The sequence below is a fragment of the Piliocolobus tephrosceles genome, chromosome 2 (assembly GCF_002776525.5).
Source record: "Piliocolobus tephrosceles isolate RC106 chromosome 2, ASM277652v3, whole genome shotgun sequence".
Classification (NCBI taxonomy): domain Eukaryota; kingdom Metazoa; phylum Chordata; class Mammalia; order Primates; family Cercopithecidae; genus Piliocolobus; species Piliocolobus tephrosceles.
The window spans coordinates 82,587,853-82,612,189 of NC_045435.1; the positions used below are offsets into that span (position 1 = coordinate 82,587,853).

Below are 24,337 nucleotides of genomic sequence, written 5' to 3' on the forward strand. Positions count from 1 at the left end.
CAGGAGATCAAAACCATCCTGGCTAACACAGTGAAACCCCATCTCTACTAAAAATATAAAAAATTGGCCGGCATGGTGGCGGGCGCCTGTAGTCCCAGCTACTTGGGAGGCTTGGGCAGGAGAATGGCATGAATCCGGGAGGTGGAGCTTATGGTGAGCCGAGAGGGCGCCACTGCACTCCAGCCTGGTCGAGAGAGGGGGACTCCGTCTCAAAAAAAAAAAAAATGCTTTTAGAAGAGTAAAAAGTTGGAAGACAAAATTCACCATCTTTTGTGTTCTGTCATTCTGTGGGGTTTTTTTCATTTCTTTGTTTGTTTTAGACAGGGTCTCGCTGTTACCCAGGATGGAGTGCAGTGGCACAATCACCATTTACTGCACCCTTGACCTCCAGGGCTCAAGTGATCCTCCCACCTCAGCCTCCCTAGTAGCTGGGACCACAGGCTCACACCATCACACTCAGCTAATTTTTAAAATCTTTTGTAGAGATGGAGGTCTCGCTTTGTGACCTAGTCTGGTCTTGAGTGATTCTTTTGCCTTGGCCTTGCCAAAGTGCTGGCATTTGGAGGCATGAGCCACTGCACCCAGCCCTGTTTTTTATTTAAGTAAACCATTATAATAACTGATATATAAAAAAGTTACTTCAAGAGGGCTTTCAACTTAAGAATTATTTTCATTTAACTAAGAAACTGAGAACTCTGACAGTGACCTCTAATCGGTAACTTTAGGCAAAAGTAGACAAGTTTGTGGGTAACGTATTTTGGTGTTCATGTTAAAAGGCACCTGTACAAGAATCAAGATATGAATCTAGTTTGTAGAGGGAAGGTCTTATGCAAATACTAAATCATACAAGTGGTTACATATATACTAGATCATCTGGTTCAGTAAAGGTGGGTTCAGCTTGTTTATTGCCTACTTTTGTTATCTTAAAAACCATGATTTTTTGCACGTAATAGAAGGTTTTTCACCTAAGATGCTATTGAGTGAACCAGTGAGGGGTTCTTAGATTTAGTATTCATTAATTAAACATAGAATATTAGCTAAACAGTTCTGTGTACATTGCAACGCATGGACTATGCAAGACTAGATGTTTGGCTGGAAGATACTTTATTGTTGCATTATCAAAATGGTTATAGTTTTCAATTAAAACTAATTGATTTCTATGTATAAAACTAATTTAGCTTTGAAGTTGTAAATGTAGTTTCTTTAGTTAATGCTACATTAGTTAGCAGTATTTGAAACAATTTTATTGGCATAAAATGTTTTAATTACTAAGGCTATTTGTAGGCTGCATAGTAAGCTTCAGGATCATCATACGTTTTTTCCTTGTAATTGGTGGGGTAGGAAGCCTTTAAGGTCTCTTGCTTCTCATGGGTGGGCTACAAGGAGCAGCAGCCATTGTGGCAGGCTTATGATCTTTTTCCTGCTGACACCTGCTGCTTGACATGGAGAAGTTCTGCACAGAAAGCAGTGGCATCCTTCATGAGGTGGTACTTGGGGCAGACACTGAGAGCATTATAATTGTCTTTGGTATCAGTCTCTCTAAAGTAGACCACCACATATTTGTGCAGATGAGTCTGGCTTCTTAGATCACTGCAGAAAAGGTTAAAGGCAAGGGGGAAGAGGTCTTGAGAGTTCTCACTGGGACTGCCCTCACTCTTGGCACAGGTACCATCACAAACACTGTTTACGTCATTGGAAAGAAGGAAGACAACTTTGTCTGCTGCCTTCTTTTGAGTGGCAAGCCACTGCACTGGACCCATCTCTGCTATTTTCTTTTTCTGCCACTTTTCAAGGATGACCTCACTTCTGCAATGGTTTTGAAGAAATTCAGTGAAGTAACAAATTGTGTGATGAAAACATATTTCAGATGGGTAAACCACAAGAACCTTAATGGAGGGTGTGGTAGTAGAAAAGGAAATCATCTTGTTCCTTTCTGTCAGGGGAGAAAAGCATTTGTTATCTGTGAACAGTAAACAGCAGGCTTTCACTCTAAACCATCCCTGACAAATGAACCCTTGCTAGAGAATGTCAGCTGAGCACCAAGGGCCTTGTTAGTGACAGCAAGGAAAAACATCCTGATGTTCCTTTTGAACACATCACCTGAAACACACTGATGCTTAAACCTTAACTTTTTAAACCTTATTTGAAGGGCTGGCCTGCCCCTCCACACCTGTGTGCGTTTCTCGTTAGGTGGAACGAGAGACTTAAGAAAAGAAATGAGACACAGAGACAAAGTATAGGGAAAGAAAAAGTGGGCCCAGGGGACCGGAGCTCAGCATACAGAGGACCCACGCCGGCACTGGTCTCTGAGTTCCCTCAGTATTTATTGATCTTTATCTTTACCATCTTAGAAAAAGGGAAGTGGCAGGATAATAGGATCATGGTAGGGAGGTCAGCAGTAAGACATAGGAATAAAGATCTCTGTGACATTGAATAAGTTTAAGGAAAAGTGCTGTGCCTTGATATGCATATGCAAACATCTCCATAAACCTTTTTAGTGCATAAAGAGCAGCATTGCCGCTAGCACGTCCCACCTTCAGCCCTAAGGCGGTTTTCTCCTTTCTCAGTAAACAGAACATACAATCGGGTTTTACACTGAGATGTTCCATTGCCCAGGGACAGGCAGGAGACAGATGCTTTTCTCTATCCTCAGCTGCCAAGAGGCCTTCTTTCCTCTTATACTAGTCCTCCTCAGCACAGACCCTTCACGGGTGTCAGGATGGGGGATGATCAGGTCTTTCCCTTCCCACGAGGCCATATTTCAGACTATCACATGGGGAGAAACCTTGGACAATACCTAGCTTTCCTAGGCAGAGGTCCCTGTGACCTTTGGCAGTATGCGACCTTTGGCAGTGTATGTGTCCCTGGGAACTTGAGATTAAGAGAATGGTGATGACTTTTCACAAGCATACTGCCTTCAGGCACCTGTTTAACAAAGCACGCCCTGCACAGCCCAAAATCCTTTAAACCTTGAGTCACCACAGCACATGTCTCTTGCAAGGACAAGGCTGGGGGTAAGGTCACAGATTAACAGCATCTCAAATACAGAACAAAATGGTGTCTCTTATGTCTACTTCTTTCTATATAGACACAGTAACAGTCTGATCTCTCTTTCTTTTCCCTGTACGTATTTTAAAAGCAGTATTTTCTAAGTCCCTCTCACTAAAACAATCCTCTCAACCAAGCCTTCTCTTTTCAAATAAATTCATAGAAACTTTAGGTTTAAGATATTTTGTTGGCCAGGTTTCGTGGCTCACACCAGTCATCCCAGCACTTTGGGAGGCCAAGGCTGGTAGATCACTTGAGTCCAGGAGTTCCAGACCAGCCAGGGCAACATGGCGAAACTCCATCTCTTACAAAAAGTACAAAACTTAGCTGGGCTTGATGGCATGCACCTGTGGTCCCAGCTACTCAGGAGGCTAAGGTGGGAGGATCACTTGAGCCCAGGAGGCGGAGGTTGCAGTGAGCCAAGATCATGCCATTCCACTCCAGCCTGGGCAACAGAGTGAGACCCTGTCTCAAGAACAAGAAAAAAAAAAAAAGGATACTTTGTTTGAGGTGGGTGATTGTAACCTCAGTAGTTTTAGTGCTGTATATGAACAGGGACACTTGGCCTCTGCACCTCACATTTTGAGTTGGGTCAATTCAGTAGTTGCTTTTACTGTCTTCTACCTGCAGGTAGTAGTTTCTTTACAGTTCCCAAAGTTAAGTGGCACCCCTTTTCAGCCCCTGGAACTTACCTGGAATTCTGCCCTATATGGTGCTATAAAACAGAAACCATGTTTGAAACTACTCTAATGAATACAGGTCAGACAGCATCCCTAAATGTTGTAAGTATTCCTGAGGTCCAAGTGCCCCTGTGGCTTTCTTAGCTTAGAGCATGGAGTTAATCTCATTCTATTTACAACATCACAAATGACTCAAAGGATGCATTTGTATTTCCTTTTCTAGGTATGGAGAAGAGGAGGAGAAGTTTTTTTAAGAGCTCTGCCTCGAGCAGAGTATGTAAATACTCTGGTTTCTGTATTCAAATACTCCATGTTTTAAAGCTGGCAAAGTCCTTAGAGAGTACAGCTGACCCTTGAACAACATGGCAGGGAGTGGCACTGGCCCTGCATGCAGTTGAAAATCTATAACCTTTGATTTTCCCACAACTTAACTTCTAATAGCCTACTGTTGACTGGAAGCCTTACCAGGAACACAAACAGCCAATTAACACATATTTTGCATGTTATATGTATTATGTGCTGTATTATATTTAAGCTAGAGAAAAAAATGGAAGAAAATCATGAGGCGAAAAGATATTTACTAATTCATTAAATGGAAGTGGACCATCAGAAAAGTCTTTATCCTTGCCATCTTCAAGTTGAGTAGGCTGACTAGGAAGAGGAGAAAGGGGTTAGTCTTGCTGACTTAGGGGTGGCAGAGGCAGAAGAGGTGGAAGAGGAGGCTGGAGAGGTGGGCGCCTCAGTGTAACTACAGAAATACATCATAATTTCTGACTTTTTTGCTTTTTCATTTTTCTAAAAATATTTGTATATGGTACCAATCCTTCCTCCACCATTTGCTTTAGGTTTAATGCTTGTATCATAGAAGGGTCTGTGTTATAAAAGAAGTGAAAAGCAGTCTTGACTGATCAGAAACCTGCTGGATTGTTTAATGTCAATTTGTTTTCTGGCGCTGCTGCTTCTGTGTCATCTTCATCATCACCTCACACTGATTGGGAAGCACTCGTCTCCATCAGGTCGTCTTCTCTTCATTCCTCTAGTGTGGTTATCTGTTAGCTCTTGAATTTCTCTGAGATCCGTATCTTGAAACCCTTCATCCCCCACCTTTTTTTGCCACATCTACAATCTCTTTCGTGATTTCCTTGATTGGCTGTGTTGTAAATCCTGTGAAGTCATGCACATCATCTGGACAGTTTTCTCTTGCAGGAATGTATTGTTTCGGGTTTGATGGCATTCATGGCTTGTTCTGTCACAATGATGGCATCTTCAGTGATGTAATCCTTCCAGACTTCCATGTTGTTCTCTCTGTTGGGGTTCTCTTCCATAGTGTTGACAATCCTTTCCATAAAGTACTGTGTGTAATAAGCCTTGAAGGTCCTTATGGCTCCCAATCTAGAGGCCAAATGATGATGTGTTTGGGGGCAAGGAGACCACTCTGAGGACTTTGGTGTTGAACTCGTGGGGTTCTGGGTGGCTGGGGGCATTGTCCAATATCAAAAGAACTTTAAAAGGCAATCCTTTCCTGGGAAGGTACTTGTGACTATAGGGACAAAGCATCAATGGAACCAACCCAGAAAAATGTTTTCTCAATGTCCAGGCCTCCTTATTATAGAATCAAAAGATTGGCAGCTGGTGTTTATCTTTTCCCTTCAAGGCCAGGGGGTTAGCAGCTTTATAGATAAGGCCAGTCCTGATCATAAACCCAACTGCATTTGCACAAAGCAGTCCAGTTAGCCTGTCCCTTCCTGCCTTAAATCCTGATGCATGCTTCTCTTCCTTACTAATCAATGTCCTTTGTAGCATTTTTTCCCAGAAGAGGACACTTTCATCTGCACCGAAAACCTGTTCAGGCAGGTATCCTTTCTCCTCAGTGATTTTCTTAATGGCATCCGGGAACTCATCTGCTGCCTCTTGGTCAGCAGAAGCTGCTTCTCCTGTTATCTTGACAGTTTTTAAGCCAACCCACTTTTTAAAATTATCAAACCATCCTTTAGTGGCATTAAATTCTCCAGCTTTAGATGCTTCACCTTCCTTTTGCTTTAAGTTGTCATATAATGACTTTGCTTTTTCTCAAATCATATTTGAGTCTACAGTTATGCCTTTCTTATAGCAATCCTGCACTCACATAAAAGCTACATTTTCAATACAGGATTAAAAGGTATTCTGCAAAATGTGCAAGGTTTTCATGCCTGCTGGTGTAGCTATAGTGATGGCTTCATTAATTTTTTTCTTTTTTCACTATGGTCCTTATGCTGGATTCATTTATCTTGAAATGGTGAACAATCACAGCTGCAGACCCTCAATTTATGGTACATATCAAGCAATTTGGCTTTTTTTTTCTTGTAGTGAAAAAAAAAGTTTTTTTCATGACGTTGTTTCTTGGGAGCGCTTCCAGCATTACTAGTGGCACTTGGTATGGGTCCTAAGGTGTTATTAAAGGTTTACAATATTGCACTAAACACGAAAAATACAAGAGAACCACTGGAGATACTTTGTACTGTGATATGTAATTTACTGGAGAGACAAACTGCTCCTTTGGAGATGATAAGCATCACATGGTGTTTTAAGTGGATACTCGCAACACTTGAGCTCACCGCAGTAGCAACAGGAGGTGGCTAGGAAATTATTAACAGCAGGACAGTGCACACTGCAGTTAATGGTATGCAGTTACAATTTAATACCACATCTTTATGCTCATGTTTCTCTCAACTGTGAATGGTGCTGTGTACAGTTGGTATGTGTGTGTTTAAGTTTTGATAAATTTTTTAACTTTTAATAGTTAAAATAGTTAACTATTGGTATGGTAGCAAATTATAAAGTAGACTAGGATCTGCATACATTTTCTGCATTTATGACATACCTTTTTCTTAATTTCTTTCAATATTTTAATTGAAAAATAAATTCATCTGAGTTTTTTTTTTCAAATTGATACAAATCTCCAAAAAATTTTCCAGTGTATGTATTGAAAAAATCCAGGTTCAAGTAGCTCTGTGCAGTCCAAACCTGTTGTTCAAGGGTCAACTGTGTATGAATCCAAGCGAAAGCTTTTCTTACACCTCTGAAGAACTGTTTTCTAAAAAACAGGAACTAGCATAGAGTAACCATCACAAGTAAAGTGTAATTTGTTATCAGCCATCTTTTGCCAATTTCAGTACTGGTAGATGGATCAATGGTAAAAATGGGACAGTCAGAAGATCTGCAAGTCCTGACCCTACTTTCACCTGGCATGTGTAATCCAGTGATGCTCGTATCAGTCTCCGTAGGAGCACTTGAAGGTATTACATGAATGCTATCTAACTCAGGGAAATGCCAACATGTGATTGCCTCCAGAGGAATCTTCTTTAAAAAAAAATTCAAAATGTTATTTCCTTATGAGGATGTCTTTAAAGAATTATAACCCTTACCGTGCCTCCACATTAGATAGATCCCTGCCACCAGCACCCATATCACCACCAGCAGAGACGGCAGGAGGAGAGGCAGCCAGCCTCCCAGTTTGCTTCTGTCTGGAGAAAACAAAGCTTATTCACCTTTGGAAAACAAATCCACACATATCTCTTATTTAAAAACTAAGACTTTGTATACTTTGTAGAGGTTTATTTTATTTTTTTTATTTTTTAGTTTTGAGACAGAGTCTCGCTCTGCTGCCCAGGTTGGAGTGCAGTGGCACAGTCTCGGCTCACTGTAGCCTCCGCCTCCCAGGTTCAAGCAATGCTGCCTCAGCCTCCCAAGTAGCTGGGATTACAGGCATGCGTCATCGCGCCCAGCCACTTTGTAGAGGTTTAGATCCCTTTAAAACCATCAGTCAGAAGCTCTTTAGAGAGTCTGCCAATCATATCTTTTTCCCTAGAGTGTGCAGGTCTTGCATTAGATTCTCAAAAGGGATATGGGACCTAGGATGTTAAGAACAGCCCTAAAATCTCTGACTTTCTCCTGATATGCACAGGCATTTTCACAGTAGGAACTAGGGTTTCTGTCCAGTTTTTTTTTGTTCTTTAAGGAATTAATGTTATTCTCGGTACAACTGCTTACATACGTAGCACGTATAGATGGCATTTTTTACAGGTCATCTTGTTAGACTGACATACATGGAGGGTAGTGTCACCCGCCTCACAGGAACATCAGGTAAGCTCAGGCACAGAGTGCCCAGGAATCTGTAAGGCTTTGCCCATGCACAAGTCAGGACTGCCAGGCATCTGGGTTGTCTTCACTTCATTTGGCTGAGTCTAATGGCGCCTTCCAACTTTTGACCCCACCCCTGGTCTGTTGTGTAAACATTGTATTTCTCCATCTGTAATGAAAAAGCTAACACATCTCTAACTCCAGAGACATTTTCCGAAACATGCTGTTCTCAGGCACCAGTGAGGCGCGGTGCCATTATTCCTCATTTGTTATCCAAATGTTGGCCGTGTGACCACACCAACAGCTTATCCGGGGCCACTGAGACTGGTAAGAGAATCAGAATATGGTGAAATATTCATTCTCATATATACTCAGTCATCTTACACCTTTGACTTTTTTCAGCAGATCCTTATGGCACTCAGAACATCCATTTTGCACTGTGTATTTTTTTTCCCTTTTGTGTGTCCTGCTTTATAAAGAGTCATGAGTGGTTTTACAAATAAAACCTGTTCTTACTCAGATTCTAGGTTCTCTGGGACAGCACTGTTAGCTTTCTCTGCACCCCAGTTCAGTGTACACAGGCAGGGACCCCTTGCACTACCCACACACACACCCTTCCACATACTGAGTGGGGGGCTGTGACTGTGTGTCCTGAGCCACTTTGATCATCTGGTTGAAGTGACTGGGCACTTACTATTATCCAGAGGGAAAGGGACGCCTGTTTGTGGGCAGAGCACAACCGTTCCTTTATGTCGGATGCAGTCGTTGCCACAAGTAGGAAAATACGGAGTCAGCTGAGGAAAAACAAGAGGCTCAGAAAGTTTACACCATGCATCAGAGCTAAATCTCACCATGACTCCTACTTCCACCAAAACTTCCCTTCTTTCTGGCTTCACCCCTACCTCTAGTGTTGTCACGCACATTTTCCCCTTGGTCACACGTCTGTAACAAAGCCCTAAAGTCAAAACCAGTGACCTAAGACCCACATGCCCAAGACTCCCGGGGTCTGAACCTAAACTTTGTACATGTTACTAACATACCAGTTCCCTTATCTAAAAAGGCTAGGTCATATCTTACCACATAGACAAACATTTCCTCTAGAAAAAAGGAGCAGCAGTGATCCTGTTGGCTTCCTTCAGCCAGTGCTTTAGGACTTGCAAGTCCCTGTAGTAAGGGAAGTATATGGTTCTCCAGAAAAGGGTAGCAGCCATCATATCCTGGCTGGTGCCTCCCCCTCGGGCCTGTCTGAGCACTTTTTATTCCAGGGAATGGAGCACGGAAGCTCCTTACTCTTTGGACCTCCTGTGTCCCCACCTCAAAAACTAGAGTTTAAAGAGATGTACTGAGAGGTGAAGGAGCACCTACTGCTCCAACTTCCTGTGTTCAGCTGGGTCCCCTGTGGCCCAGAGAGGACTGGCAGACCCTCTCCAGAGTTCATACACTTCCTGGAACTCAAACCTTCCCATTTCAAACCCTTTGCAGCTTCATCTTGCAGTTAAAGGCTTGGGAAAGTAAAATGGTACTGCTATCCCTGAGTGCTGAGTGTCTGTGACAGAAAATAGAAATAAAAAGTGCTTTGGAAGGTCAGCAGCCATTAATACAAGCAAAAGGGACCACGACTGCCACGTCGACCTCCTGACCTCAGCAGTCTGGAGGCTGCAGCGAGAGTGCCCCCATGAACGCCACTTAACTCATGTCTGCTGGCAGAAGTGCATTTGACAAGAGAGAACGCATCCTTAAAAGCAATGAGAACTCTTCTATGTCCCTTTCCCTCCCCAGAGCAGCTCACTGAACTTTACCTGCACCATAGCACCTTCACTTTCCTCAGTCACTGGAATCACCACTGAAGCTCGCGTTTGTTTGTTCTGGTGTGGCTAAGAGAGACAGAGTCAAGAATTATGAGGTGCCGGGCGCACTGGCTCATGCCTGTAATCCCAACACTTAGGGAGGCCGAGGCAGGCAGATGGCTTGAGCCCAGGAGTTCGAGACCAGCCTGGGCAACATGGTGAAACCCTGTCTCTACTAAAAATGAAAAAATTAGCTCGGCATGGTGGCACGTGCCTGTAGTCCCAACTACCTGGGGAGGCTGAGGTGGGAGGATCACTTGAGCCCGGAAGGTGGAGGCTGCAGTAAGCTGTGATTGTGCCACTGCATCCCAGCCTGGGAGACAGTGAGACCCTGTGTCAACCTCCGCCCCGCAAAAACAGAATTACGAGGCACAGGAGTGAGTAGATTGAAGGCTTCCAGCAAAGCAGCTTTGCTTCCCAAAAGGACTCCTTTCACTAGACAGTGTGTAAAGAAGGGCCCATTTCCTGCTTCAGAGACTTCTTTCTTTCTGTGGCTTCAGGTTCACAGTGATCTCTCTCAGGATGCCCACAGGGACTTGTTTTTATCTGTTGAATTCATCAAAGTAGCCCAGCACGTTTGGACAATACTGTCCCCATTTTCCTTCAATGCACTAAGGAAAGCTGGAGGGCGAGGTGAAGGGGATGAAGAGAAAAAGTACCTCAGACACTTGAGAAAACCCGATGATGGTGCTGTGTTGGATAAGAGCCATGTATCTGTTTCCCAGAGGACTGGTTGTGAAGTTCACTTCTACCGTCTCCTCATTCTTCTTACAAGCAGTGATGTTTGGATCCCACAGGCTTCCTATGAGTTGAGAGAGAACCATGTAGATGAACTTGCTAACTCTTCCCTCATTTAAGTTCCCCACAGGGCTTTATGGAAACAATCCAAGTTCTCAGGAACAATGTCCAAGAGACAGGGACGCTGCTACACAGTGAACTTTTTATCATTGTTTCCAGAGTCTCAAAGCATTTGCTGCCCAAGACAGTTTGGGGATCCGTACATCGCTGCTTTGCTAAAAAAGCTTCCCTGGACTGAGTGTGTTGGGAGGCATGGATTGGTTCTGCTACTCACTGCTGTTTTCAACCTCTCTTGAGTTAAGGGATAGGGTCAGTATTTTCTCCTTCCCAGGATGGGGAGAAGGAGCCATGGGTTAGAAAACATGTCTAAGATTATAGAGCAAGTGAATTCACGATCAGGACTATAACCACTAGAATATTTTGTGTTCCAGGAGCTTCATCCATCAGACCATTCTGCCAGCTTCACTGGATGCAAAGAAAGAAGGAAATGGCTCATAGCTTAGAGGATATACCCTGATAGGTCTGCTCTGGCAGAAAAAGTCATTTCATTCATGTGACTTGCAAATAAGGACTGGATTGATTTCCAGGAACACAATGTATAATAGCAGAAATTATCTTCTCCACCGAAGAGACCATTTCAGGCCCTGGCTCAGAACTGTCTTTAGGAATTCAGGTCCAGGACTGACTTCAAGGCCCTCTGACCTCCTCATACCTGCAGTATTCTCTGTACCCTCGGTGGGAAGCCCAGCGTCCAGATCCGCCTTCTAGCAAGGACAGCATGCACAGCTGTTGACAGGGTACCAGGGATGCCTTGTGTGGTGAAGGGTGCCTAAAAGTTCTGGACTGATCCGAATACCGCTAGCCTCATTAGCTTTCCAACACTATATTACTCAGAAATTTACACAAACCCTTGGAAAGTGGGCACTAGGGACTGATAATCCTACAGGGGATTATTACAAAATTCAAGGGGTAAAATTCACTAGCCTGTGAAAAGTGATCCTCTTTGAGGACACAAGTTGTGGGCCAGTCCTTCAGCGAACTCACACTCCCAACTCGAATGTTTGCTAATCCAAACAGAAGGTTCTTAGGGTCCCCATGGCCACAGGTGGACGGTGCTGGTGTCTGGGCTGGTGGAAGGGCTCATAGGACTCCCGTCAATCAGGAAGAGCCTTTGGCACCGCTGAGCCACTTGGGCTAAAATGTTGTTACCCAAGGGGGTGGGGGTGGTTCTTTGTGACTGTTGCTCCACTATGTAAATGTACTGAGGGTCTACCCCTTTCTGGACAGGCTGCTCCACTCAGTGGGCAAAGTGCTTGCTGGAGATCAGGAGCCCTAGGTGCTTCTGTCGCCACCGTCGGGGGTGCCTTGGATATGCGACTCTCCCCTAGGGCTCAGTTTCTTCATCTGTGCAAAGATGAAGAGAGCTATGCTGCCTCAAGTTACAAGTTTCCTCAAATAATAAAAGCAAATGCTGTATTAACTTACCGGCCTTGACACACTTTTTTTTATATTTCATTATGTGGTCTAGGCAGCCTGTAAATTTGAATGGAAGTTTTTACATTTTAGAAAAAGCGATCTCTGCCCCACCCCCTTTGCCAACAAGTGCACACCCACATACACATGCCACACCTGTAACAAATTGTCAAAACATTCCACATGTAAGATGGCAAATTCAAATGGGGCTCTAACATTTTACTGTTAAACAGGAGAACATCTGCCCATGACGTGATAACCAGAGTCTAATTTAAATACAGCCTTTATCAGAACAGTGTCTTCGATCCCTAAGAGAAGACTTGAAAACCATCCATCATTTGAAAATGACATTTGGTAATATCTGTAGACGCTGCCCCTTCTAGGACGTGAAGCCTAATACTCCCATACCCTCACCCCTGGGTGGGGTAGAATTAGTGACTTGTTTCCAAAAACGAGAGTTGGGAAAACCAGTAGATTTACATGGAGAAGCCTGGCAGGTCCCACGTCAATCTAGTGTTGATGGTGACCCTCAGCCTGGTGTCATGTGGGTGCCATGCACCCCGATAGGATGCGATAAGAAGGGCCCGGCACCTCTGTGATATGAATTCCCTGGCTAATCACAAGACAAACCCAAACCGGGGGACATTCTACAGGATGCCTGGTCAGAACTCAAGACCATCAAGATTCTGAAAAACAAAGACTAAGAAACTGTTACAGACCAGAGGAGAGGCACACAGGGACTACCTGCAACTGGAACAGAAAGAGGACATTCATGAAAAAGCAGGTGAAATCCAAATAAAGTCTGGAGTTTAGGTAACGGACATGTACTAATGTTGGTTTCTTAGTTTTGACAAATGTATCATGGTAATATAAGATGCTAATAATAGGGGAAGCTGGGTGAGAGGTATATGGAAACTCTTTGTACTATCTTTGCAACTTTTCTGTAAATCTAAAATTATTCCAAAATAAGGCTGGGCACAGTGGCTCACTACTGAAATCCCAGCACTTTGGGAGGCCAAGGTGGGCAGATCACACGAGGTCAGGAGTTCGAGACTAGACTGGCCATCATGGTGAAACCTCGTCTCAACTAAAAATACAAAAATTAGCTGGGCGTGGTGGCTCATGCCTGTAATCCCAGCTTCTCGGGAGGCTGAGGCAGGAGAATCACTTAAACCCAAGAGGCAGAGGCTGCAGTGAACTGAGATGGTGCCATTGCACTATAGCCTGGGTGACAAGAGTGAAACTCTGTCTAAAAAATAAATAAATAAATAAATAAATAATAAAATAATTCCAAAATAAAAAAGCTTATTTGAAAACAAAATGAAGTTTGCTCTCATCAGGAAAGCTGGAAACTACGTGTAGTAAATGGTGCAGCACCAAAAACACCCTGGACCACAATCTCCAAGACCAGCAGTGAATTGGAAATCACCCGTTTGGCTTTGATGCCTTGCCTGTGACAGATGACAGGATGAGGGTATGGAAAGGGTGACTCGGCTCAGACAGACCCTTCACACACACCATCCTGTCTTATCCTCATCACATCCCTGTGTGTGACATTGCAGCTGTCGTACCAGAGAACTGGTCCTGTGTCACAGAGCTGGGGCAAGGGCCCAGCATCCAACTTGGGACCACCCTGCCTCTCATGGACAGCTGGGGGACAAGCCAACTGGAGTCTGTGGATCCTCAGAGGCCCAGCCATAGGCAGCCCATCCTAGAAAGCTGAGATTGGAACGAACAAACATTTTGCATCAGTGATATAAAGAGTGGCTCAGCTGCATTGCTTTAGAAGGACCAGAGTGTGAATGTCAGCTTCACTTTTACTGTGTGTATAACCCAGGGAAAGTGACTTAACCTCTCAGTTTTTTCATCTGTAAAATGCAGCTATCCCAACCTTGGGGTTGCTGGGATGCTTAAGTGAGATGATGCATGTCAAGTATTCAGCACAGTGCCTGGCACACAGGAACAGGCTTTTCTCTACATTTTACCTGACTTTATCCTCTCTGCTCTGTGGGTAAAGTATGGTTACAACTGTGTCCATGCTTTAGATAAGGGAACTGAGACTTAGCAAGGCCAAAAGCCTTATCCAGGGTTCGCGGGGCTCTCTCTGTACATATCCCAAAGCAGGCATCCCAGCAAGACAAAGAATAATAAACGAGTGAAGAAGTTTACCTGGTGAAGTGAAATTCACAGACATGGAAGGGCCATCTTCATTCATATTTGCATTAGGAATATTATGGGCCCCAATGAAATAGACTGTGTTCAGCTCTACAGGGAAGCCGATGTAGGAAAACGTCCACTGAAAGGCAAAGCAAGGAACTCTCAATTCCCAAAATACTGCAATACAGAAACAGTATACCTTAGTGTGTTGCCCTTTTAGTTTGTATTTCATTACTTATTCTGTGAAAACTTAGGTCTCCAACCAATGCCACTTAGGGAATGAGCACTACACAATTTATAGAATCAGAGAAGTATAAAGTTTTAAAGCCAGGATCTAATTTAAATCCAGTTCTCTTCCCTCAGCTGGTAGGGAAAAACTGAGGCCCAGAGATGCTGACTTACCAAAGGCACAAAACAGAGAAGTAGCCGAAAATGGGATTTGAACCAAGGGATCTTGCTCTAAGCTCTGAGTCATAGCTATTTACCAGCCTGTGTGAACAGCACATCATCCATACTCCCCAAAACAAAGGGCCTAGCTTTCAGCAACAATTAGCCAAATACATAAAAGTGCCTATGCCCGGATGCAGTGGCTCATACCTGTAATGCCAGCACTTTGGGAGGCTGAGGCAGGCAGATCGCTTGAGCCCAGGAATTCAAGACCAGCAACACAGTGAAACCCCTCTCTACAAAGACTACAAAAATTAATCAGGTCTGGTGGCTCATGTCTGTAGTCCCAGCTGCTTGGGAGGCTGAGGTAGAAGGATCGCTTGAGCCCAGGAGATTGAGGTCACAAGGAGTCATGGTTGCACCACTGCACTCCAGCCTGGGTGACAGAACAAGACCCTATCTCAAAAAACAAAACAAAAAACAAAAAAGTGCTTACTTTACCACCTGAGGGTCTGGTCTGAGTCTGGAAGGCCTCCGTGTAATTGCACCTCACACAGCTGTAGGACTGGAAGTTGCTTTTGCCCGTCACACAAATCTTGGTGGCCTTCAAAAAGCGGATGCTGGCTGCCGAGATAGGCAAGAGGGCATTGGTTTATTTAGCACTTGCTGTGTGGCTCACTTGATACCAGATACTTTACTAGCATGCTTTACTTATGTCTCAGTTCATATTCACAATAGTACTGAAAGGTAGGCACCACTGTCTCCAGTTTATAGATGGGGTTCGTGAGTCTTAGGAAGTTTCAGGGAGCTCTGCTTAAACTTACAAAGCTCATCAGCAAGCAGCAGATATGAATTCAGATTCCAAAGCCCAAGCGCCCTCCTCCTCACAGGTCAGCTTGAATTTCATAGGATGCCTGCAAAGGTGGCTATCGCTCTGCACTATTCTGGGTCTCTTAAGAGGAACAGGCTGGTCTTAGGGAGACCCACAAAGACCCTCCAAGAGTGTCATCACCAAACCACACCTGTTCCGATTGCACCTTTATCCATGCTGATTCTTCTCCCTGAAGGCCCTTTCCTCCCATTATCTACCTCTTCAAGTCTCACTCCTTTAAAGCCCAACTCACTCATGCACCACAGCATATAACCACAGCTGACAAAAAGCTCACTCTGTGCCAGGTAAGGGCCCAAACGCTTATGGCTGCATCTCACCTAAAGCAACCTCACCAGGGTCCCTTTCCCGCTCCTCTCGCCCTATCCCACTCAGATGAAGCATAGCTCCCTTCTGGGATTCCCCTGACATTGTGCCTGTGTCTGCCTCCCCTACCCCTCTGAATCCTCCTGGGTGGAGACTGTAGGTGACTCCTCTCTCTGTGCCTGGTGCTCATGGATTCTTGACTGGGTAGACTTTTTTCCAATCTGAATTTAGCAGATGGAAATCAAAAGGATGGGCATTAGGATCCCAGGAGTAGCTCATTGAAAGAACTCACATGGTGCCTTGCAGTGTAATCTTGGGGAAATGCCAAAAGCTTCATGACATCATCTGGGAAGTAGAAAAGTAATCTATCTAAGCCAGTGCTTTCCCTAAACAGGAGTAGGGTGGGGGAAATCATCTCTGGCCTTACCTTATCTTCTTCCATGAAGTACATACACAGAAAAGTACACAGATCATAAGTGTACCACTTGCTGCATCGGGACACTCATGCAACCAGTATGCAGGTTAAGAAACTCCCTCAGGTGTGCCCCTCGCGCTTCCTTTCAGTCACTCCTACTCCAGCAGGAACCACTATCCTGACTTTTTTTTTTGAGACAGTCTGTCACCCAGGCTGGAGTGCAATGGTGCAGTCTTGACTCACTGCAACCTCCACCTCCTGGGTTCAAGTTATTCTCCTGCCTCAGCCTCCAAAGTAGCTAGTATTACAGGCATGTGCCACCATGCCTGCCTAATTTTTTGTATTTTTAGTAGAGACGGAGTTTTACCATGTTGGCCAGGCTGGTCTTGAACTCCTAACCTCAAGTAATCTACCCACCTTGGCCTCCCAAAGTACTGGGATTACAGGTGTGAGCCACTGCGCCTGGTTTTTTGGTTTTGTTTTTTTTGTTTTTTTTGAGACGGAGTTTCACTCTGTTGCCCAGGCTGGAGTGCAGTGGTGCGATCTCAGCTCACTGCAACCTCTACCTCCTGGGTTCAAGCGATTCTTGTGCCTCAGCCTCCCGAGTAGCTGGGATTACAGGTGCCACAACACCACACCTGGCTAATTTTTGTATTTTTAGTAGAGACGGGGTTTTGCCATGTTGGCCAGGCTGGTCTCAAACTCCTGGCCTCAAGTGATCCACCAACCTCGGCCTCCCAAAGTGCTGGGATTACAGGCGTAAGCCACCACTCCTGGCCACTCTCCTGACTTCTAACCGGTAGATTGGTTTTGTCTGTTTGGCACTTTCTGTAAATGGGATCATATGGCATGTATGCCTGCAGGCATACACACAGATATAAATGTACAAACTCTTTTGAATCTGCCTTCTTATGTTTGTGACATTCATCCATATTGTTATATGTAGTTACAGATCATTCATTCTTGTTGCTGTAACGGAATTTATTTGGTGATTCCTTTCTACTGTTGGGCATTTGAGTGCTTTCTAATGTTGCCTGTTATGAGTAGTGTTACTAGATCATCCTAGTATGTGGCTTTTGGTGCATGTATGCATGTATTTCTGTTGGTTATGCCTAGGAGGGGAATTAATGGTTCATATAGCCTGCACATTTCTGATTTAGCAGACATTTTGGGCCTTATCTCTGATAGATGCAAACTTACCATCTGCCCGGAGTACCCAGCTTACGTTCATCAAAATTGAATAGTCCCCTGTTGCAACACTAGTTTTAACAGGTTCTACTCGGAGGTCCCTCAAGTCTCCAGGGGTTAGATCATGTTGTAGCATCCACTCTGGAGATGGTCCTGGGAAAAGGCAAGACTTCCATGACACTCTCCTTCCCGGCCCAATCTGATGCCATGCCATCTCCTCTCAGTGACTCACCCCAAACCTTCCCCCATTCACAATTCCTCACTTCTTTTTTTTTTTTTTAATTAAAAAAATTGTTTTTTTGTAGAGGTGGGGTCTCACTCAGTTGCCTAAAATGATCTCAAACTCCTGGCCTCAAATGATCCTCCCGCCTCAGCCTCCCAAAGTGCTGGGATTATAGGTATAAGCCACCACGCCTGACACAATTCCTCAGTTCTTCCTGCTAAAGCCAAATGTTTCTTAGTGCTGGTTGATTTATAGCCGAGATAATGCTGCTCTAAGAGAAGTACTCTCAGCCTCCTGGCCTCCACCTGCAGAGCACTTGGGACCACTCCAGGTGCCTGTGTATGTACATATGTATATATTTAGTGTATTTGACATGTTTATTAGAGTCAGCCCTGCCTTCCTCAGGCCTCGCCCCTGGATTCCAGCCAGTTGGCCCACACGACCCCCACTTTCCCACCTCCTAACCTTTGCTGGTGCCATCTCTCCTCCAGCTCACTCTCCCCACTCGTATTTTCTGGGCAGAAGCCTACCCATTCTTCAAATGTCACCATCTCAAACCCCCACTCTCCTATGAAACATTTGCTTCTTGGTCCCAACTCTAAGTGACCTTCCTTTCACAGCCTCGATCTTCCTCTGCAGAGTGGCAGGCATCATTTTCCACCTTATATGGCAAGTCCTACCCTGACTGGCCAGGAGGCGAGCCTGTCTGAAACACGTCTTCATTCCTATGGAGCCCCAGAGTTCTGCTTTGAGCAGACAGAGACTTCCTCCGCAACAGCCAGTAAAGCAATGGTTCACCCTGTGCCTGGTCTTCGATGACCTATTGCCTATATTAGGCCTCCTAAAAGTCCAGCTGTGCTTTCAATGTAAAGCCCCAAATACCCATTCTCTAATGTACCTACCAGTTTCAAAGCCACATTGAACGGTCTGTGGGAGAGAAGAAAACCAAGCATCATGTTGAAGCTGGCAAACCACAAGCTCTCCTTTGCCAAATTAGGTAGAACACACCATTTTCCCCTTACATGCATACACAAGTGACAAACTTTCAATAAAAGGTGAACTGGTTCTGCTTCACAGCTTGCAGCAAAACTAAGCTGCCCCACTGTGGGCTATGACGGACCATGAATTAGCCATCAGTATACCTGATCCCCAAGCCAGTGCATAACCTCACTTGAAGACCAGAGATGGGTCTCTATCCGTCTCTGGATGTCAGCCTTCCCTGCTGCAAGCAGGGGATGACTTGGGACCCATGTGAGGCTCCTTCACACTCTAACGTTTAACTCTAGGATTTTAGGATGGCCTGGAGTATTTACTGGGCTACCCCAGGTTAAGGAGTAGCTATGCCAAGGAGATGAACAAAAGAAAGCTCTGAATGCAGTCCAGGGTACTTTCCTCAGGTTCTGTAAAATATTCCCCTTCTAACACAAAAGGACTCACTGAGCAATTAAGGAAACCATAAGCAATTATTTGTGTTCAAGAAAGGCTGGTACTAAATCGTTTGAAGTTAGCTGCTCATGTTTTTTCATAAAAAAAAATAATAATTTGTGCTTTGGTTCTGGTAAATTCCTCAACCTAAAATATTGAGGCTTCAGCCAGCAGCAAGCTGGCTAAATGACAAGACCCATTGTGATATGTCCAGCAGCTCTGGAACACCCTGCGGAGCATCTACATTTCCAAACACCTTCTAAGACCTCCTAAGACTTTTGATGATTTGAGTGATTTGAGTTTGGGCAAAATTGTCAATCATTCATTTGTCTTTAAAAAAATGAACTCTAAGGGATATCATCAGATTCTTTTTTTTCTTTTTTTGAGACAGAGTCTCACTTTGTCGCCCAGACTGGAGTGCAGTGGCGCATATCTCGGCTCACTGCAACCTCCAGCTCCCAGGTTCAAGTGATTCTCCTGCCTCAGCCTCCTGAGTAGCTGGGATTACAGACGCCTGCCACCATGCCCAGCTACTTTTTGTATTTTTAGTAGAGACGGGGTTTCACCATGTTAGCCAGGCTGGTCCTGAAATCCTGACCTCAGGCAATCCGGCTGCCTCAGCCTCCCAAAGTGCTGGGATTACAGGCATGAGCCACCGCACCCGGCCAGACTTTATTATTATTATTATTATTATTATTATTTTAAACAAATAAGCCATCATACCAGGAGCTGAGTTCTTATCAAAGGGCCGGTGAGACCAGCCAAGCAACAACCCTAAATGCTACCAAGCTCAAATTGTTGGCCTTGTAGCAACTACAGCAAAAGGGATGAATTCTTCCCTGCAGTGCAAAAAGTCAAGGGGCTTCTGAAGTGACACAGAGGGGAAGGACAGGAGCTGGAGACATCTGGAAACGGTGAATGGGGTTTGTTCACCAGCAGGTGACTACGGAGCTTGATGCTATATGCTATTCTAAGAGGGCAGGGGTATCGTTTCAAGGGTTATTTGGGGAATGAACGGTTTTCTCTTCAGCGACCCAGAAGATTCCCTCGATCATTCAGGGCACTGGGGAAGAAAGGAAACTGTCTTCACGAATGAACATGGCAATCAATATGGCCAAAAAGGGAGGGGGTGCTAATGGAGAAACAGTTCTTGTGCCCCAACAGGTAAGCAGACCCCAAGTAACAACGAGTGCTGACTACGTGCCAGGCCCTTCGCCGCTAATTGCAGGCCATGTCGTTATTCCTTAAGAGACCCTGGTGGGTTCGGTACTGCCCTTCGTTTTACCGTTCAGGACTTGGAGTTTGGTGAGCAGAAATGACAGAATCAACAGTACAGGGGGCATCTGAGACCGGGTCTGTCTGATTCCCACGCCCCTGACTCAAGCAGCCTGACGCGGATGTCCGGGGCTGCCCCCGAGGGTGCAGGCATGCCCCTCCAGCCGGCGGTCCGCGCACGCCTTCGGGACAGCCTGGAGTGGCGGGTCAGACGACGTCAGGATCTGGGCTCGAGTGCCGGGAGATGGGGTAAGGGGTGCTGGAGGGGGCTTACCGGCTCTCGAGGTACGGCGCTCCTGCACAGCGCGGCCAGGCTCAGTAGCACGAGAGACATCGCCGGATCACTGCGCGGGATCCGGGCTACCCGCACGCTGCGCTCTTATCCAGGCGCTCCGAGGCCGCCCCTTCTCGGCTCCGCCTCTCGCAGTGCGGACCCAGTCCCGCCACCCGGACAGAGGGCGGGCCCGCTGGCCCCCTCCCAGGCTGGGGCGGGTCGCAGCGCCCTCGCCTGCCGGGACTCGGAAGAATGGGCCGAGTCCGAATGCAGGCGGAGCACCGGCAGCCGCGGCGCGCGCCGGCCCCCGCGCACACGTGCGTGCAGTAAGCCAGGTGCCCCTGCTGCACCCGCCCTCGGGCTGCGCGCCCCCACGCCGGAGACCAGCTAGCCTCGCTGCCCTGGGGCCGACCTGGTCGGAACGGCCGCGTGCCCCTTCCGGACACGGAGAGCGCGCGGGGCCCCGGCGCCGCCTGTTAAAGTGCCGCGGGACAGGGGCCGGGCCGCGGCCACCCGCTCCTCCCGCTCTGGCCCCGACTGTCGGGCCCTCGGCCGAGTCGCCCCGGGTGAGTAGCCGCGGACGCGCCCCGACCACGCCGCAGCAGCGCCGCCGGGCCCGGAGCCCGGAGAGGCCTGGGGGCCGGAGGTTTGGGGCCGGGCTGGACGCCGAGACCCGGGCCCGCTTTACACAATCGCCCTGCCCCGCGAAGCGAAATGGGTGTAACGCAGACTGCCGAAGCTCACTGACTCCTTTGAGGGAGCGAGTTCTTTCAGCTACGCAGTGTTAGAGCGGTAGGAGTGCCCATTGCCCGACCCCAGGCTTTCTGGTAAATGTCTGTTTCCACCAAGTGTGTTCGGACAGCACCTGGGGCTCCCAAAGCGGAAGCCGTCAGCACTGGCGATTTGGAGCTGCGCTTCTCAAATTTCCCTGGGCTGGGATCTTTGAGCGCCGCCTAAAATGAGATCCAGACGGCAGTGCCCTTGATCTCTCTGCCAGACGGCAGGTCCGGATCAGGCCCGGGATCTGCATTTAACGAGCCTCCACCCACGCCCCCGTAATTCGTGGGTGGGTGGCCCAAGGACCATTCTTTGAGACACAGTGGCTTGGGGGAAAGTTCACAAAGATCAGCTGGGCTAACAGTGGAGCCACAGAGGCTGGAACTGCTGCTTCAGCCCCCTCGGTTTGCAAAGGACAGGGTTGTGGTGAGCAACTCAGGGCCATTTAAACTTGTAGGCAGAATTAGCTCCATTCTACAAATGAGAAGACGGAGTCCTAGAGAGGGGTATAGAACTTAGGGATGTGTTGTCAGCTGGTGAGAGGTTGTACTGAGTCAAGCAGCTATTTTAGCTGAAACCCTACTTGTGTGCCAGGCCTGGCCCACCTGCCAGTTTGGTTAGGGCTTGCATGGACTGGGTATCAGCCAGAGGTTTGGGCTCTGGCATGCACATGTGTGGAGTTGCAGGTAGCATTTTCAGAGAATTGCTCCGGTTCCTGACCAAGGAACTCAGTTGAGGTTGTGGCCGCACCCCTGCCTGGGGCTGGGCCACCCTGAGCCCCTCATTCCACTTCTCTGAGTTGCTTTGGGCCCTGTGGCCCCTGAGAACATTTTCAGCTCTAATAGTCATCTTCCTGTTCAGCAAATACGTGCTAGGTGCAAAGGTGCACGACACATGGGTGCTGGCTGATGGGTACTCCTGGAGTGAGGATGAGTGCAGTGAGAAGTATTTTCAAGGACACAAGTGCCCGCCCTGCTGCGGAAGCCCAGCTGAAAACAGCCTGGTCTGCAAGCTCAAGATTGTGAACTTTGGCCGGGCGCAGTGGCTCAAGCCTGTAATCCCAGCACTTTGGGAGGCCAAGAGGGGCGGATCACGAGGTCAGGAGATCCAGACCATCCTGGCTAACACGGTGAAACCCCGTCTCTACTAAAAAATACAAAAAACTAGCCGGGCGAGGTGGTGGGCGCCTGTAGTCCCAGCTACTCGGGAGGCTGAGGCAGGAGAATGGTGTAAACCTGGGAGGCAGAGCTTGCAGTGAGCTGAGATCCGGCCACTGCACTCCAGCCTGGGCCACAGAGCGAGACTCCGTCTCGCAGGAATAAAAAAAAAAAAAGATTGTGAACTTTGTCCCATGGTGCTGAGGAATAATGGTACAGGCTTAGATGGTCATCAATTTTCAGTTTTAGAAAGGCCACCTGGGTGGCTCTGCAGGGCAAGTAGAGGGCTCGTCCCTCTGAGACGAAGGAGCAGGCAACCATTCACCAACACGCGTTCATTCTGTATCTGATTCTGTACTGTGGGCCAGGCTCTGGGCTGTGCTGGCTTTTCAGCTGTGTGCCAGGGCAGGCCCTGCTGTGGTGAGCTTGGTGTTGTTTGGCACACGGGCTTTGAGACAACCAGGGGTGCAGAGGTTAGGCCTGGAGACAGGGTTCATGAGTCAGACTTTCTCAGGGGGCAGTGGAGAGGAGAGGAGGATAGAGCCCTCCGGAGGAGGGCTTGCCGGAGGAGGTAGGGACGTCTAGGAGGGGCTGCAGCAGGAACGCCCAGTAGTGAGGGAGGAGCTCATGGGGTCAGATGGGGCAGAGAGATCAAGGGCACTGAGGCTGGTTGGTAGCAGTCACAGGTAGCCTTGGCAAGAGGAAAGGGGAGGTGGTTTTGTGAAAAGAGAAGGGCCAGGGTTCTTTCTCCAGGGGAAGAAGTGTCAGGTGAGGGTGGTCTGGAGGTGGCTGAGTAAGAAGGAGGAGTACTCAGGCAGGGGCTGCCAGACAGACTCAAGACACAGCCCAAGTGGCTTTCCTGCTGTCCTGGGTTCAGGATGACACTGCCCTGACCCCCTGGGGCTTAGGGATGGGGTGAAACCTGGTTCAGTTCCATAGTTGGGGCTGTGGAGTGGAGGAGAGGGTGTGACAGGCCCTGCAGCCACAACTGGAGGTTGAGGTGGGCAAACAGGGTGTGTCCGCCTGTCCCCTGGGGGGGGTTCCCCTCCCCCCTGCCCTGCTGGCTCAGATGGCCATGCCTCAAGTGGTCCTGCATAAGAGGTCCCAGATGGCCTGCTGGAAGGGACACAATTTATTTGGGTGCCTAAGCCTGATAACTTTGTGGCTTTTTGGACTAGAGGCTCTGGCAAGTCACTGCTCTTCTTAGAGTAGTTTCCTTTTCTGTAAAATGGGGTGGTGATAGGAGCGATGAAGTGATTTGAGTCTATGAGAGAAGCGACCTTTGGAGATTTTCTGACCTTCTCCCTTCAGTCATAAATTCTGCTAGGTCTGGGTTTCTGAAAGAGCGACCAGGCAGTATGCCTTCCTGTGCAGGGGGGCTTTCTAGGTGCTCATTAAATGCTTGAATGGATGAATAAATTAACACCTACCTTCCTCCAAGGCCAGTGCCCGTGACTGCCCACCCAGGGGAGCTGGTTTGAACTTCCTCCTCTTGCTTCACAGGCAGAGCAAAGGTCAGGGCCTCTGCCGGAGCCTGGAAGATCACGGGGTCAAGTACCCATGGCCCTGACCCAGACCCTAGGGACAGGCTCTGTGCAGCCACGGTGTAGTGAGATGCCTGGCTTCCAGACTACCTGGTTCTGTGACTCATTCACCATCTGTTGGCCTTGAGTGAGGCTCTTGGTCTTTTGGATCCTCAGTTTCTCCATCTGTAACATGGGACTGACATCAGTTCTGCCTCCCCAGCAGGGCTGTTAGGAAACGCAGAAGAAACAGCAAATAGGAAAGCAAGTTGAAGGATTTAACAGTGCTGTGTAAATTTAGGGGCAAGAGAGGCAGAACCAAAAAAAAAAAAAAAAAAAAAAAAGGAAAATTCCCTAGGACCCAAGAATCACGGTA

At 47.1% G+C, this 24,337-nt stretch overlaps 3 protein-coding genes across 7 annotated transcripts in view; 2 read left to right on the top strand and 1 right to left on the bottom strand.

Annotated features, from left to right (window-relative positions):
- ACTR8 (actin related protein 8) overlaps positions 1-11,974 on the top strand; it is a 33,632-nt gene extending 21,658 nt beyond the window's left edge. The window contains exon 14 of the mRNA XM_023189535.2: positions 10,924-11,974. The gene's annotated coding sequence lies outside the window, so the exon portion shown is untranslated. The remainder of the gene's footprint in view (positions 1-10,923) is intronic.
- IL17RB (interleukin 17 receptor B) lies at positions 883-20,597 on the bottom strand. Of its 4 annotated transcripts, XM_023189536.1 has the most exons (11): positions 20,505-20,597; positions 18,433-18,457; positions 17,320-17,460; positions 15,006-15,133; positions 14,135-14,261; positions 11,978-12,025; positions 10,354-10,496; positions 9,647-9,721; positions 8,542-8,641; positions 7,133-7,231; positions 883-1,933 (listed from the first exon to the last, which is right to left on the bottom strand). In XM_023189536.1, exons 1-11 carry the CDS (start codon positions 20,562-20,564, stop codon positions 1,407-1,409), a joined length of 1,473 nt encoding a protein of 490 aa, XP_023045304.1. In that variant the 5' UTR covers positions 20,565-20,597; the 3' UTR covers positions 883-1,406. The 4 variants fall into 4 exon arrangements, with proteins under 4 accessions (XP_023045304.1, XP_023045305.1, XP_023045306.1 ...); XM_023189537.1 differs by lacking the exon at positions 11,978-12,025; XM_023189538.1 differs by lacking the exon at positions 18,433-18,457 and having other exon boundaries at positions 20,505-20,595.
- Positions 20,598-20,732: 135 nt separating this feature from the next.
- Positions 20,733-24,337, top strand: part of CHDH (choline dehydrogenase) — a 34,895-nt gene continuing 31,290 nt past the window's right edge. For both annotated transcript variants that reach the window (XM_023189558.2, XM_023189560.2), the window contains exon 1: positions 20,733-21,070. The gene's annotated coding sequence lies outside the window, so the exon portion shown is untranslated. The remainder of the gene's footprint in view (positions 21,071-24,337) is intronic.

Excerpts from the sequence above, each read along its gene's own strand:
- IL17RB (XM_023189536.1), bottom strand. The coding sequence starts at position 20,564 with ATGTCTCTCGTGCTACTGAGCCTGGCCGCGCTGTGCAGGAGCGCCGTA. Across the intron at positions 17,461-18,432 it reads TCAATGTGGCTTTGAAACTG|GACCATCTCCAGAGTGGATG; the intron begins GTAGGTACATTA and ends GCCTTTTCCCAG. Across the intron at positions 12,026-14,134 it reads TGTGAATTTCACTTCACCAG|GCTGCCTAGACCACATAATG; the intron begins GTAAACTTCTTC and ends TCAAATTTACAG.